General features: G+C 40.2%; 1 protein-coding gene across 1 annotated transcript; it reads right to left on the reverse strand.

The window, feature by feature from the left end:
• Window positions 1–8,754: 8,754 nt before the first annotated feature.
• SLC30A1 (solute carrier family 30 (zinc transporter), member 1) lies at window positions 8,755–15,661 on the reverse strand. The gene is made up of 2 exons (XM_011938436.1): window positions 15,135–15,661; window positions 8,755–13,491 (listed from the first exon to the last, which is right to left on the reverse strand). Exons 1-2 carry the CDS (start codon window positions 15,646–15,648, stop codon window positions 12,590–12,592), a joined length of 1,416 nt encoding a protein of 471 aa, XP_011793826.1. The 5' UTR covers window positions 15,649–15,661; the 3' UTR covers window positions 8,755–12,589.
• Between the last annotated feature and the right edge of the window lie 6 nt (window positions 15,662–15,667).

The following is a 15,667-nucleotide window of genomic DNA, read 5'->3' on the forward strand; positions in this document are numbered from 1 at the left end:
TGAGGTCAGGAGTTCAAGACCAGCCCGACCAACATGGAGAAACCCTGTCTCTACTAAAAAATACAAATATTAGCCAGGTGTGGTGGTACACACCTGTAATCCCAGCTACCTGGGAGACTGAGACACGAGAATTGCTTGAACCTGGGAGGCAGAGGTTGCAGTGAGCTGAGATTGTGCCATGCACCCAAACCTAGGTGACAGAGAAAGACCCTGTCTCAAAAAAAAAAAAAAAAAAAAGACTCTAAGACAGTCAAAACCCCCAGAGCAGCTAGCAGTGTTCAGGAATGCCTGAGCTGCTGACTTGGGATTGTTCACTTGTTTCACCCACTCCACAGCATAGCTCACTCCCTGCACACTCCAGACATTCTCAGGCAGCTCAGTTTTAAAGAAAAACATTGATGAAAATTATCCATTGATTACAGCAACAACAACAAAATCAGTGGAAGTGGACGTCTTCCATTGGATGCCACACACACCTAAACACTATGGTGACACCTAACCACCCATTCCTTCTATAGCCCACACACAGTTCTTGGGAACTGCCTCCCTGGAATTGCAGGTAGATGGGGCCAGGCCTGCAGGATCAGTGCAGTGGAAAACTACATCTCTTCCCAGACAGCCCTTCCTTTCTAGGTAAACACTCCTCTTTCATCTTGGTCCAACCCTTGGGCCACTCTACTGGGGTGAGAGTTGGGGCTGACAGATCCCTGGAGGAGGAAAGAGCTGGCAGGTAGGGTGAGCTGCAGGTCACTTCATCAGGAGTCTCTCTGAGGGAGGGACATATAGACATTCCTGCTTGGAAGCTCTCCTGGAGTTTCCACTAGGCCAAAAACTCTAGGAAGGCAGAGGCTATGTCTATTTTATGTATTATATACCCAGTGCTTAGCATAAGGTGCTCAGTAAATATTTTAAGAAGGAAGAGGCTGGGCACAGTGGTGCATGCCTGTAATCCCAGCGCTTTGGAAGGTCAAGCTGGGAGGATCACTTGAGCCCAGGAGTTCAAGACCAGCCTGGGAAATATAGCAAGAGTCCTGTCTCAAAACAATATTTTAAATTAAAATTTAAAAAATAAAAGAAGAAAGGAAGGGAGGGAGGAAGTAGAAGAGAGAGAGAGGGAAGCAGAAAGATGAGGAAAAGAAGGGAAACTTACAAGGAGGGGCCCATCCCTTGGGCCACAAGTTGAACATGTGGTAGAATGTGCCAAACAGGAGACAGGCTTCCATTATTGTTCCAAAGGGAAAGGAAATGGAGGAAGTGTTTGTGACATTTCAATGGAAGCAGTAAGAGAATTTTTCAACTCAGGGTCGGCTATAGGAAAGGCAGTATAGATAGCATATGTATGACATGATTGGAGGAAACCTCTGCCTTCCCATATTTTGTCCCCTGATGTGCCCTGTCATCACTTCTCTGGCACTACCAATGAGTGTGTATAGACCTGGGCTGCAGAGACCTCAGGCCCTATCTATGATTCCTGGTAGCCACCATCTTGGTCTGCCCAGTTTCACTCATTTATTGGATGTGACTGAGTGATGGATGGAGTGGAGAGTCTGTCAGGGTGAATCCTGGAAATATGAGTTCCACCCCTCATTTTACAGATGGGTAAACTGGCCTAGAGAGGAAAACCAACTTGCCCATGGTTATAGTTAGTGGAAGAGCAAGGACCAGGACCCAAGCATCTGGGCGCCTTGTCCAGGATTCTTTCCACTGTGCCACACCACACTGCCTCTGAAAAGGACTTCTCATAAAATCTCCCACTTCAGCCGGAAGGGTCTCAAGAGATTATCAGGTCCAAGCTCTGCCCTTAGCAGAAATCACCACCAAGGATTCCAGCGACAAGAGGGCAGGCAGCATGTGCCCAAACACTATTGGTGATGGGAACACCTAACCACCCATTCCTTCCACAGTCCACACAAATTGTTGCAATTGTTCTTGTTTTGAGCTGCAACCATTTCTCTAAAGGAAACAAGCTACTGCTTTTCCTCCCCAAGTTCTTTCCTCATAAAAGTACAAATCCTATAATAGATCACTAGGTAAACACCTGTTTGCCCTCAAGACACCCCTATCTTCTGCAGGTAGTGTTTGTAACTAGAGTTACCTGGGCGTAAGAAAAGACTAATGATTTTTTAAAAGAGACAGAAGTGTGGTACCATTGAAGGGAAATGGATTAATCAAGGTCTTAAGGATTGCTAATTGGGCTTAGGAAGAGAGAGAGGAGAAGAAGGAGAAGAGAAGAGGGGAAATAAGGGGGAAAGAAAGAAATAGGAAGGGAATAAAATAGATGACTAATACATATCGAGCACTTAATAAGGAGCAAGCACTCTTCAAAGTGCTTTACTTATATTGATTCATTTAATCTTTAGAATAACCCTCTAACAGAATTACTATTATTATCCTCATTTTTCAAATAAGGAAACTAAGGCAGAAAGTGTAAGTGCCTTACCCAAGGTCACGGTCAGTGAGCCTAGAATTTGAACCCCGGCAGTCTGACTCTAGGACTACACACTTTGCTACGTTGCTGAATGTGTGGCGCCCCCATTGATTGGGGCCTTTGCCAGGTACTCTACAGACTTAATGCCAGAGCTCAGAGCACAGACCCTGCGAAGACAGAACTGGGTTCAAATCCTGGTTCTCCACTTGCCTGTTGTACGGAAGTCACTCAATTATCTTATCCTCAATTGCCTTGCCTCTAAATTGGAGTTAATAATACCATTTAAAAGAAAAAAAAAAAAATAGGCCGGGGGTGGTGGCTCACATCTGTAATCCTAGCATTTTGGGAGGCTGAGGTGGGTGGATCACCTGAGGTCAGGAGTTTGAGACCAGCCTGGCCAACGTGGCGAAACCCCATCTCTACTAAAAAAAAGAAAAATACAAAAATTAGCTGGGCGTGGTGGTGGGTGCCTATAATCCCAGCTACTCGGAAGGCTGAGGCAGGAGAACTGCTTGAACCTGGCGGCCGGAGGTTGCAGTGAGCCAAGATTGCACCACTGCACTCCAGTCTGGGCAAAAGAGTGAAACTGCATCTCAAAATATAAAATAAAATAAAAAGTAAAAAAATAACAAAGAGGCCAGGCGTGGTGACTCACACCTATAATCCCAGCACTTGGGAGGCCGAGGTGGGTGGATCACCTGAGGTCAGGATTTCAAGACCAGCCTAACCAATACGGAGAAACCCTGTCTCTACTAAAAATACAAAATTAGCTGGGCGTGGTGACGCACGTCTGTAATCCCAGCTACCTGGGAGACTGAGGCAGGAGAATCACTTGAATCCTGGAGGTGGAGGTTGTGGTGAGCCGAGATCATGCAACTGCACTCCAGCCAGGGCAACAAGAGTGAAACTCCATCTCAAAACACAAAACAAAACCAAAGAGAAAAATACAAAACAAAACAAAAATAATAGTATTTAATTCACAGAGGGATTGTGAGGATTATATGGGCTAAAACATTTATCACAGTTCTAGGACACGTGGTAGATAAATTTTAGTTTTTTGCCTCATGTAATCTTCACAAGGGAATTGGAAGATTTTTTGGTTTCATGTAGTCCTCGCAATGCATTCTGTAAAGAATGCATTTTCAATATTTCACAGACTTGAAAACTGAGAGTCCAAGAGGTAACCAGCCTGCCAAGGTCTTATGCCTAATAGGCGTGGGGGTTGGAAGAACAGGATAAAGGATGAAGGAGGAAAGGAGGAGGGGCAGACTTGAAATGGGACAAAAAAGAAAATCTAAGAAGAGCCTGCTATGGTGAATGCCACTTCACAGAGATCTCAGGAGGCCTCAGGAGGCCTCAGGGGGTTTCAGGATGACTGTCTCTAATACAGAGGATGAGGGAGTTCTCACAGAAGCTCTGAGTTCAGACTGGGGCTCATTGAGGAAGCTTGGGCTCCCACCAAATCCCTTAAGGATTTGCCCCTTAAGCTTGCTATCTCACCACACGACCACATGTATAAAGAAAATTGCTTATTGTATTTCACTATTTAACCTTAACCTCTCCTTCCTACCTTAAAACCACAAATCAATGTTTCATGAACTTACTTATGCAACATAAATTGTTGCATAAGCATTAAACAAAATGTCGTACCACCAGAGAAGTGGCTCATGCCTGTAATCCCAGTACTTTGGGAGGCTGAGGCAGGAGGACCACTTGAGATCAGGAGTTCAAGACCAGCCTGGGCAACATGGTGAAACCGCATCTCTACCAAAAAAATATAAAAATTATCCTTGCATGGTGGTGCATGCCTGTGGTCCCAGCTAGTCTGGAGACTAGAGGTGGGAGAATTGCTTGAACCCGAGAGGGGAGGCTGCCGTGAGTGGAGATCACACCACTGCACTCACTCCAGCCTGGGCTACAGAGTGAGACCCTATGTCAAAAACAACAACAACAAAAACTGTTATACCACCATGTACAATTGAACTATAAAGAGAGAAGTCGTCTTACTAATAATATTAAAATTTAGTGTTTATGTGAGAATATACGTATATCAATTTCTTATTGCTGTTGTAACAAATTACCACAACTTTAGTGGCTTAAAACAGGACAAATTTATTATTGTAAAGTGCTGGAGGTCGTAAGTCCAAAGGAGTCTATGGCATAAACACAGGCATCAGCAGAGCTGTGTTCCTCGGGAGGCTCTGACTGTGACAAAAAGAGAAAATGTAGAGAGAATAAAGAAGAGCCCAGGCCAGTCTCGAACTTCAGGGCTCAAGTGATCCACCTGCCTTTGCTTCCCAAAGTGCTAGGATTATGGTCATGAGCCACAAAGTCTGGCCCTAAGTTTTGATGCAAATATTTAAATTTGTATTTTAATAGAAGACCCTGGTTTTGAACCTCTTTTATAAAGCCAGAAACCCATTTTTACTTTATATTTCAATAGAACTAATGCAGGGTTTCCATGGCCAATTCAGAAGGCCATATCTGCACTGTTTTCTTGGACAGAAGAATCATCCTAACAGATCAGAGGAGCTCCTGGCTACCTTGTGCTACAGTGATAATTGTATCAGAGGTTATGAACCTCAGACATCAAAACTTCAGATTTTCAACCTGACTATCAGGGCATGGAATCACAATTCCTGGACTTAAAGATGGAACTGATGTTCATACAAAACACAAATATCTCTGTAAAAGGAAGGGACTAGATGTAGTGTCTGGTTCCTGTGGGAGAGACTGAAAGAGGACCCACTGTGTTGGCCATCTATGGTTTCTAGCAGGGCAATACCGCCTCTCTAGGAGACATTTGAAACAGTTGGGGTGTCTTGATGATGGGGAGTGAAAAGCGATAACTACAGGCATTCATGTAGAAGCCAGAGTTGTTAAACTCAATGTGTGGGACATTTCTGCACTGATGGTCTCACGCAAATGCTAATAGCACCCCTGTTGAAAAGCAGATGGTCTTCTCCCTTAGTCTCCTCATCCACATTTACCTCAATCACCTCTGCTCCTCATGCCCCCAAAGACTCACTGTTTTCAGTGTAACCCTAAGGATGTTTAAGCCAGCCGGACAATATTAGGTGAAAACAACACTAGTTTGTAAAGAATGGTACTTGTCCACAAGGCTAGATTAAAACAAAGAAAGGCCCTAAATCCTTAAAAAATTGTAATTTCTCTCCCTTATGTAATTAAAAATAAATGCTACCAAACCATAACTTAAGAAGGTCTAATTTAGGTAAGAAAGTTCTGATTTCTGAATATTTTGTTGTTTTTTTTAAAATAAATACTAAATGCTCTGAAAATTATTTTATTTATGTGCTTATTTATTTATTAGACAAAGTCTTGCTCTGTCACCCAGGCTGGAGTGTAGTGGCGCAATCTCAACTCACTGCAACCTCCACCTCCTGGTTCAAGGGATCCTCTGGCCTCAGCCTCCTGAGTAGCTGGGATTACAGGTGCCTGCCACCACGCCTGGCTAACTTTTGTATAAAAATTACTTTTCTTATTTCTTTTGGTTCCCCTGCTTTGCTAGTACTCAGTGCCTATGCTTTGTCTATTGCTGTTCATTGGATGAAAATTAGAAAGAACTCTTCATTTTGAATTTACTTAAGTGGGTTGTTGAAAAGCCCACAGTTGTGGGAATGCAAGTGACTTGCAGAGGCCTAGATCTTTTGCTGAGTTCCAGTTCTGGCTCCATCACTGACTGACTGTATGACTTGAGGTAAAGACTATATGCTTTAATATCTGTTTGTCTGTAAAATAAAGGGAATAAAGGAATACACCTAATGGTTTGTAGGGATACATGAAAACATATGTGCCTTATATGTAGTAAGTGCTCAGTAATAAGTGATCAGAAGTGCCCAGTATATTTGCGAAACTGCATCTCTACAAAAAAATACAAAAATTATCCAGGCATGGTGGTGGGTGCCTGTAGTCCCAGCTACTCCAGGAGACTGAGGTGGGAGGATCGCTTGAACCCAGGAGGCAGAGGTTGTAGTGAGCCAAGATCCTGCCACTGCACTCCACCCTGGGCAACAGAGTCAGATTCTGTCTCAAAAAAAAAAAAAAAAGAAAAAGAAAAAAAAAAAGTTAGTGCTCAGTGTATCTTATCTATTAAGAGTGTAACTACTGTATATATTTTTCCATTCCCGCCATTCCTCAATATTCCAAACACCTTTGAATACCTACGATGTGCTGGTCCCTGTGCTATATCCTTAGGAAATAAATATGGAAAAGACATAGTCTTGACCAAATACAGTTTATAATCTAGAAGTGAAACTGGTTTTAAAATAAGAACAAAGTGCCACAAATTACTTGCTTTAAAAGAAAAAAGGCTGAGCTGGGTGTGGGGGCTCACGCCTGAAATCCTAGCACTTTGGGAGGCTGTAGGGGGCGGATCATCTGAGCTCAGGAGTTCGAGATCAGCCTGGGCAACATGGTGAAACCCTGTCTCTACTAAAAATTGAAAAAATTAGCTGGGCGTGGTCCACCTACCTGAGAGGCTGAGGCAGGAGAATCCCTTGAACCCAGGAGGCGGAGGTTGCAGTGAGCTGAGATGGCGCTACTGCACTCCAGCAGGTCGACAGAGCAAAACTCAGTAACAACAAAAAGAATAGGGTAGTCGGGGGGGAAATGAGGTCAATTCTGAAGGCTCAGAAATGTCTATGAAATTATTTAAAAGCAGTATTACTTGACTTTCTTTTTTCATTATTTTTATCCAATTCAAGGAACAGCTTTCATCTAAATGTGCAATGCACAGTACATGAAATTTCAGGGAATATTGTCATATAGTCTTTTGAAAGACCATATTGCCTGGGAAGATAATTCTTTTCTGAACCCTGAACAATAGACACATTGAGATAAGAAAAAAGTTTGGCCAACAGCAATCGTAAGATAACACTGATTGTACTATGCATTCTGATTTCAGAAATGTTAAAGTATAAGAATGTGTGTGTGGAATCAATTGAAATGTAGTATATGTACATGTGGACATGTGTATTTGGCTTTTAGCATTGAATTATCTGGTAAACTGATTTGTCTTCCTGTCTCACTTTGCCTACACATATCATTCCAAATATGGAGAGTACCTTTCCCACTTTCTCACTTATCTACTAAAAAATTATTGATAGTGAAATTGGTAGTGTCCTCCTTTCCTATGAAACCACATTTAAACTGGTTGTCATGAAACTTTTAACCTTTATAATCTCTTTATATATCTCAACCCCTTAACATTTTTTTTTTTGAGACCGGGTTGGGCTGTTACCGAGGCTGGAGTGCAGTGGCCCTATCTCGGCTCACTGCAAACTCCATCTCCCCAGCTCTAGTGATCCTCCCACCTCAGTCTCCTGAGTAGCTGGGACTACAGGTGTGCATCACCACACCTGGCTCATTTTTGTATTTTTAGTAGAGATGGGGTTTCCGCATGTTGGTCAGGCTGGTCTCAAACTCCTGGCCTCAGGTGATCCACCTGCGTCAACCTCCCAAAGTGCTGGGATTACAGGCGTAAGCCACAATGCCCAGCCCTGGCTAATTTTTGTATTATTATTATTATTATTTTGTAGAGACCTGGTTTTACCATGTTGCCCAGGCTGGTCTTGAGCTCCTAAGCTTAAGTGGATCTGACCCACGACAGCCTCCCAAAGTGTTGGGATTACAGGCATGAGCCACCCTGCCTAGGCCCCCAACTCTTTATCTTTATACCACTATTCCTGCTTCCTTGCCTCTCAAACCCTACTCCTTTCCATTTTAACCTACATAATCCTTTCCAAATATTTTTAACCTCCTCTTTGGAATATCTACTGTATATAGATCAATTCCTTTATCTACTGCCATTTATTGTCAATTGATTTTTTCAACTGTTGTCTCACAGCCCAAAATACAATTTCTTTAATGAATTTTTTTAATGAGTCTACATTTGTGATAGTCCTGAGGCTCATAGAACCACAATAATACACTATTGCATTACGAATTTTAGATGATTTACAGGTGTAAAATATTTAATAAATCTTATTAGTAACTATGCCTATAAATAAAAAATAGCAAGTGCCAAAAGCAGGTTAACCATAACTATATAATCTATAAGCTTAATGCTTATAATAACATTCAAAGTCACTGAGTATTTCATATTAGTGAACCTTTGAAGTGTTACCCTTTCAATTTTTAATTACAATTTTTGCTTACATTTTCTTCCACACCCATCTTGTAATCTAGTCACTCTGTACACTTGCAACATTTGCGTTAAACTGAAATTTCTCTTTCAATTTTCTGAAATCCAACTCTCTACGGAACTAAGCCTAGTACAGGAGGGGAGGCCATATGCACGAATGAAGTAGATATTAAAATTAGTTTATTTTTCTACTTAACTTTTAATAAATGAGAAGAAACACAGTAGTCTGTCTCATATAGAACATTTATAATACATAACAATCCATAAAGCCTCATGGTGAGGTAGGAACAGCTTTGGAAAATAACACACAGTCATTAAAACATACAAAAAGGTAAAATGTTGCAGCACTAAAGATATTTTATCTGCATCTGTATTTAATGAGATGATAACTGCATTTAACTGCGCCACATCTGGCCCAAAGGACAGGCAACAGCAGACACAAAACAACACAACATGGAAGTTTCATAATCACAGAATATACTGATACACTTCATTGTGCTGTTTCAAGGCAGAACCATAACATGGCAATTTGTGTCTTTTTTAATCTATATATATATATAACCACATATTAATTGTATGTTACATTCCCTCCAGCATCTTTTTGCCAAAGACACTGGACCATAAAATTTTTGGTTTAAAAGTTTAAATTTAATAACATACAAAAGGCTCTTGTGCCAGTGAAAATGACTGCTAAATATTCCAGAGCTTGTTAGTAAAACAAAATAGCATTACCACATAGTATCGGTAGAGCTACATCAAAATAGTGCTATTATAATCCCAATTTCAGAGACATGAAACACTGTATGACACAGTTTCAATTTTAAAAATGACAAACAAAAAACCCCTACACCTTCCCAAGAGTTTTAACACTGTTTATGACTTAACTGAAATTCAGTATTAAAATAAATATTTTTATATTGTAGAATTACTCTCCATATTTGTGTGAACATCTTAAGACAGCAGGTTAATGACATTTTTATCATTCAAATGATATCTGCCTATACACAGTAAAAATCTTCAACTCAACACCAGTTAACATACGAAATACTTCACATTAGGTTCCATAGGTCTTTTCCCTCAAAACTGTCAAAAATTCAAAATCAACTTAAGGATGTTAACAAGACACGAACGGTTAACATAGCCTTCTACTTACTGTGATTTTCCAAGGTGCATTTGATGGATATTTTTCCTATTCAAGTTACATACCTTAGTTATTCAACATACTGTTCTCTAAAATGTTAAAACACATATAGCAAAGTTTTTGAGGATTCTGTTTTTTAGGTTCTAGTCCATAGTTTTACAATGCAGACATCCTTCAGAAAAAACTAAGCAATCATAAAAGCTAAAAGGTGATAATGGAGAATTAAATCTCTCATCACTAAGGCTGCATTTGGCTTGGAAAAATTTCTTGGTTTTAATTCAGGCACATGCAGCACCTCCTTTTCACTAAACTGAGAAAACAGACAAGTTTCTAAACACATATTCTATACTGATCTTGCTCAAATATAAAAGAGCCAGCAGGAGAGATGCAACTCCTAAAACTGATGCAGTGTTATAAAATAGCATATTTAAATATTGGGTTTAAGTCTCCTAATAATTCAGAGTACTTCCCTCATTTTCTTTCAGAAAGGAATAAGCTATTTTGAGAAAGACACTTAAATCCTACAATATTTAAATACAAAAGCATGTCTTTTTTTTTTTTTTAAAGATAATGCTAATATAGCTAAAATGGGTTAGAAAGTGCATTGTAAAGAAATAAATAATTCTCCGCTAAAACTCAGAAGGTTGAGTCAGTGCCCACTGTTTTTGCTGACAGTCAATTGAAAAAAGAAAATCCTATGGTACCACCGTTATGTATAAGCTACTTAAAAATTATGAAAAGTGAAATAACTAAAACCTAAAGGCTGTTATCTTCAAAGCACTTTTGAAAAATAAACATAGCCCTTGTCCCATGCTTATATACCATTTTTTTAAATCCTCATTCAGTTGATGTCTTACACTTAGGCATCATACCATCTTTAAGACACAGACCTCGAGTAGAGCATTTGTAAAGAAAACCTCATTGAATGTAATATATTTTATCAGTTATCTTTATCTCATTGCTGAAATGTTTATATAACAAATTGATATCTGAATAAAATGTTCTGTAAAATATTAAATCAGGAATGTACATGATACAGTACAATTCACAGCTTTCTCTTCTTGTTCGCCCAGATGAGATCCCTCAATTTCATGTTTAAAAAAAAAACCTCCCAAGCCTTTTCGCAATATTCATGGTAACTATCAGTTTAGGAATTGAATTACACGATATCAGATAAGAATATTAAAAGATCAAGATGTACTGCAAACTGGCAGGTTATGGTTTTGGTCCATTATAGTAAATGTGAACTTACAAACTGTGTTCCTAAAATTACCATATTTTCATTGGAAAAAATCAGCTGTTCTTAAATAGGCCCATTGCCAGCAATAGGCTTATACTAGGAAAAACACACGCCACAAAAGATTATCCCTTTAAAAAGTAACTGTCAAATCCTAACACTTTTCCCTCTTACAACCCATTAAACAATGAACTATTTTAAATCCCAAAACATAGCCATCCCAAAAGTAGTCAGCTATAAAAGTTGTCAGAATACCTTGTTTCTAGAAAAATAGAGCTATACATAACTGATACTAATATTCACCCTTTCAAGGACAAAAATCTAATTTCGTCACAAAGTATACCCTCTATCAAGAAAAATATAACTTAAACACCCTTAAATAATATTTGTGTTGGATTTGAAATCTATAGCAATAATGAAATAGCCACAAACAATTTTCTGTGTAGATATTGTGGCATCTTGCAAAATAAGCCACTATTGGAAGATCTGAGTATGTGAAGACAGGATGACTTACAAAATCTTAATTAATTTTGCTTTATTAATTTTGCTCTCTAAGAATTTAATATCCAAACTGCATTAACCTTCTGGTTTTCTTTTCTCTCAATTCAGTGGCTCTTAGAAAGCACAAGCATTGCTGGTTGTGCTCAAAAAGCTCCATTTAAATCCATTCATGATTGGTTATCATGAGATGACTTTGAAAATTTCTTTTCAAACACCCAGTTTAAAAGATTACATTAATAGTTTGCATTTAGCATGTAATTATTAGGTGTCAACATCCTTAAAAATACTTATATATTTTGTGAGTAAACTTGCAGCTCAATGTTTTTATACCAATCTTTCAAAGAAAGTAATGCTGGTGAACATGTCCAAGTTTCAGATTAACTTTGGTATAATAAAAAGTTGAAATTCTCAAAATAATTTAGAAATGTAGTCTCAATATTATCATACAATAACCTAAATATTTAGTTTGGTAAACTTTCTTCCCTGCTCTTACTACCCCGTTTGCCCTATTGTGTGTAAACTATAGTTCAATTTGTTAATTATCTTACTGTTTAATAGTCAGCAATACAGAATACAGGATAGTAACTGATCTTATTTCCTACTAATAGCCATGAGTCACTCTTAAAATACGCTGCCATTATGCTATGTAATGATCTCAAAGGGCAGTATTACCTAAAATGTCAAAGGAAACAAACTGTTGATGATTTTGAAGTTCTATCAGTTATGATTCTAAGAAAGTGTAACACTGGGGGAAAAGAAAAGCAGAGAAATTCCAGTAACAATTTTATTTATCCCCCTAATTTTTATCATGGGAAAAATCCAGAAATCAAATGTCATTATGTTATATAAGGTTTAACTTACTTTAAACAAAAATGTAACATAGTGTTAAAACTGGCTTTCCAAAACAGTCACAGCATAGCTGTACTCTGTACTAATAATCACAAAGTTGTAATATAGAACTCTGTTATGCAGTCCCATTATGTTCTTACAAAAATAGAATTAAACTGTGTAACCAGACAAGGACATCAATTACACTACTTGGCAAACTTAGAATTTCAATGGAGTCTTTTTCCTCTTGCAGTTTAAAGCAAAAGTCAAATATCACATCTTTTTCAAGACTCACAAAGATGATTCAGGTTGTTTGTTTGGCATGTTTTTAATCTCTATCACAACAGCAGGGATGTTTTCAGCTTTAGTCCTCCTGGGCTTCTTCTCTAGATTGTTACTAAGTTCTAAACAAGAAATGCTAACTGTTGGGGTCTTTTCTGCATCCTTTCCAGAATGGGCTTGTGGCAGTGTCCCACAACATTGCTTCAAAGCACACTGAGTTCTGCAGGCAAGTTCACACGGGACTACACTTGATTTAGAACCTACACTAGCAAATTCAGGCTGAATGGTAGTAGCATGAATTCCGTGATTATGAAAAACGTCTTTAATGGTTTTAGCCACCTCCATGTATGATGTTGGATCTTCACATTTTATGTGAGCAGTGGCAATGATTCTGCTTCCAGCAAGCTGCCAAACATGTAATTCATGAACTTCCTCAACTCCTTCAACATTTCGAAGTTCTTTTATCAAATTTCTGATATCAATTTGTTTAGGAACAGTTTGTAGAAGAATAAGAGCAGATTCCTTAAGTAATGGATAGGTTGTGTAAAGAAGTATACAAACCATTACAACACAAAGAGTTGGATCTAAATATAGCACCCAGCAAGGACCAGCCTCATAAACTGATGCATGAGTACTATTAATTATTTCTACAAATGCTTTGCAGGGGTCAGGGAAACATGGGTTCACACAAAAATCCCCTTCAGAACAACCTTTCCAAGAAAAGTAAAAGACTAAAGCATTTACTACTACAATCACTGAACCCAAGGCATCTCCAAGGACATGCAGAAAAACTCCACGCATGTTAAGTTGTCCAGCCCTATCTTCTTCCAGTTCCACATGGTCAGGCTCTCTGATAAGATTTCCATTCACTTGTACTTCCACTGTATCACCACTTCTGGGTTTTTCTGGGTCTACAAAGAAATAAAAATTTTATAGCAAATACATTTAAAGTGTTTATATAAACATCCTCATCTAATTCTTTTTAAATGGTGATAAAGGTGAAAATTTTTTCACAAAGTACAATTAAAAAAATGTGCCCAGAGCAATTTAATATAAATTGACATTCTGGGAAGGAGCCAGGACATAATGGCCAGGGCTAAATTAAGTAATTGTGATACGGATTCTTCACCCTCCTAACCACACTCCTGCCTCCTCCTCTCCAAAAGAGTGTATCTTTTCTATGGGGGTGGAGTCTTGCAAACATTCTGCTATACTTTATGGTATATACAAAGGAAAACATAAAATTGAGTGCTAACACCAAAATTAAATGCAGCTAGGAATAAGTCTACTAATAGAAAATACCTGATTTGATACTCGGGCACTCTCTAGTCACTCTTTGTCACTGAGGCCAGTTGCTTGAGAATAAAACCAATTTTAACTTTTAAACTTTTATTATGAATACAAAAGTTTCTTAGTAGAGGGGGTTTAAAAACTGACAAATCAACAATATAAATCAATAATCACAGAGATTATTAGAAAAATTGAAACTAAATGACTACCTTCCCTACTTTTAAATCAAAAGTACTGATCTTTTCAAGAAATTACACACCAGAGAAACTTAATTTTCTTTGGAATAACACCTTGCCGAGTGGAGTGAGAGGAAAACCAATTACTTATTAAATCTGTCCAATGTACAACTTAATTTCACTAACTTGATATTCTGAACTCGGAAAGGAAAATTATGTGGCAATATTTATAATGATATAAGGTAAATAAACATAAGTGAAGGAAATAAGACCAAATTGTTAAGCACCACTGAGCCTGGGTAGTAGGACATTGGTTGAGTCATTTCCATCTCGTTTCTTTCAACATTTTCCAAATTTCCTTCAAGAGCACTTAATGTTAAATATAAAAAGCATCCACTCAAAATATAAGATTAATAAATTACCATCACTTTTAGTTCAGTACGATTATGAAAAGTCCTAAGAAAATGTTAAACATGCCCAGACAGGTCCTAAACCTATGATTTCCAAGATTAGGGATCAATTAGCTGAAGCATACACTGCTGTTCATAAAAGAAACCTTTAACCAGGGTTTACATACTCTAACGCATATTATCAAACGGAGCTCAACGGGCCTAAGAACTACTCTGGCAGAGCAAGGTTTCCAGCACCCAACAACCGGGGACGAATTGGGGATTCTCTCCGTTTCCCAAGAGGGCCAAGGAATTGAACTGGGAAGCATTTCTGATTCTGTTATAACCATAACCAGACAAGTCTCCAGCAAAGTTGCTGCAGTCTGTAAAGACAGCCAAGTGCGGGTGTGGACTGCAGCGGGATGATGGTCACCTAATGACCCTTTTCCTTAGGGTCTGACCCACAGGCCCCACCTACAAATATGCCAGACGCGTCCCCGGCTCCTTGCACCCGGCTGAGGGGGTTCTGATTTCCTGAAGCAGCGGGGCGTGTGCAGGACGGGGAGGGAGCAGGGCAGGGGCGGCGCGGCGCAGGCCCGCTCGGGCAGCAGGGGGCGTGCGGGCCACCCCGCCAAAGGCCAAGCGAGGCTCTGGGCTCCCCAAACCCAATCACCTGAGGCAGCGACTTTCCCGGCTCACCTGCGGGGTCCAGTTTCAGCCCGTTGGAGTTGCTGGTATTGGCCACCAGGGTGTTGGTCTCCTCCTGGTCGGGACCCTGCTCGCCCGGGGCCACGTTGATGTCGCTGCTCCCAGGGCGGCTGCTCTTAACGCGAGGCCCCTTGGGGAGGCCGTGGCCATGGCCGTGACCCCCGTGCGAGTGGCCGTGGCCAGAGTCCTGGCTGAAGCCGCTGTGATAGTGGAAGAGGCAGAGCCCCAGCACGTTGACCAACAGCCCGGCCACGCCGACCCCAAGGACCACCAGCGGCTGCTGCATCTCGTGCAGCTCGACGAAGCGCTCGATGGCCTCCAGCAGGATGGCGAAGCAGAGGCCGGTCAGGAAGATGGCGTTCACCAGAGCCCCCATCACCTCGGCTCGGATCCAGCCGAACGTGTTCTTCTGGGTGGCGTGGGTCCGCCGGGCGAAGCGCTCGGCCACCAGCGCCACCACCAGCGCCAGCACGTCCGACAGCATGTGGAAGGAGTCGGAGAGCATCGCCAGCGACGAGGTCACC

Source organism: Colobus angolensis, unplaced genomic scaffold (assembly GCF_000951035.1).
Source record: "Colobus angolensis palliatus isolate OR3802 unplaced genomic scaffold, Cang.pa_1.0 Scaffold100, whole genome shotgun sequence".
In the NCBI taxonomy this organism is placed as follows: Eukaryota; Metazoa; Chordata; class Mammalia; order Primates; family Cercopithecidae; genus Colobus; species Colobus angolensis.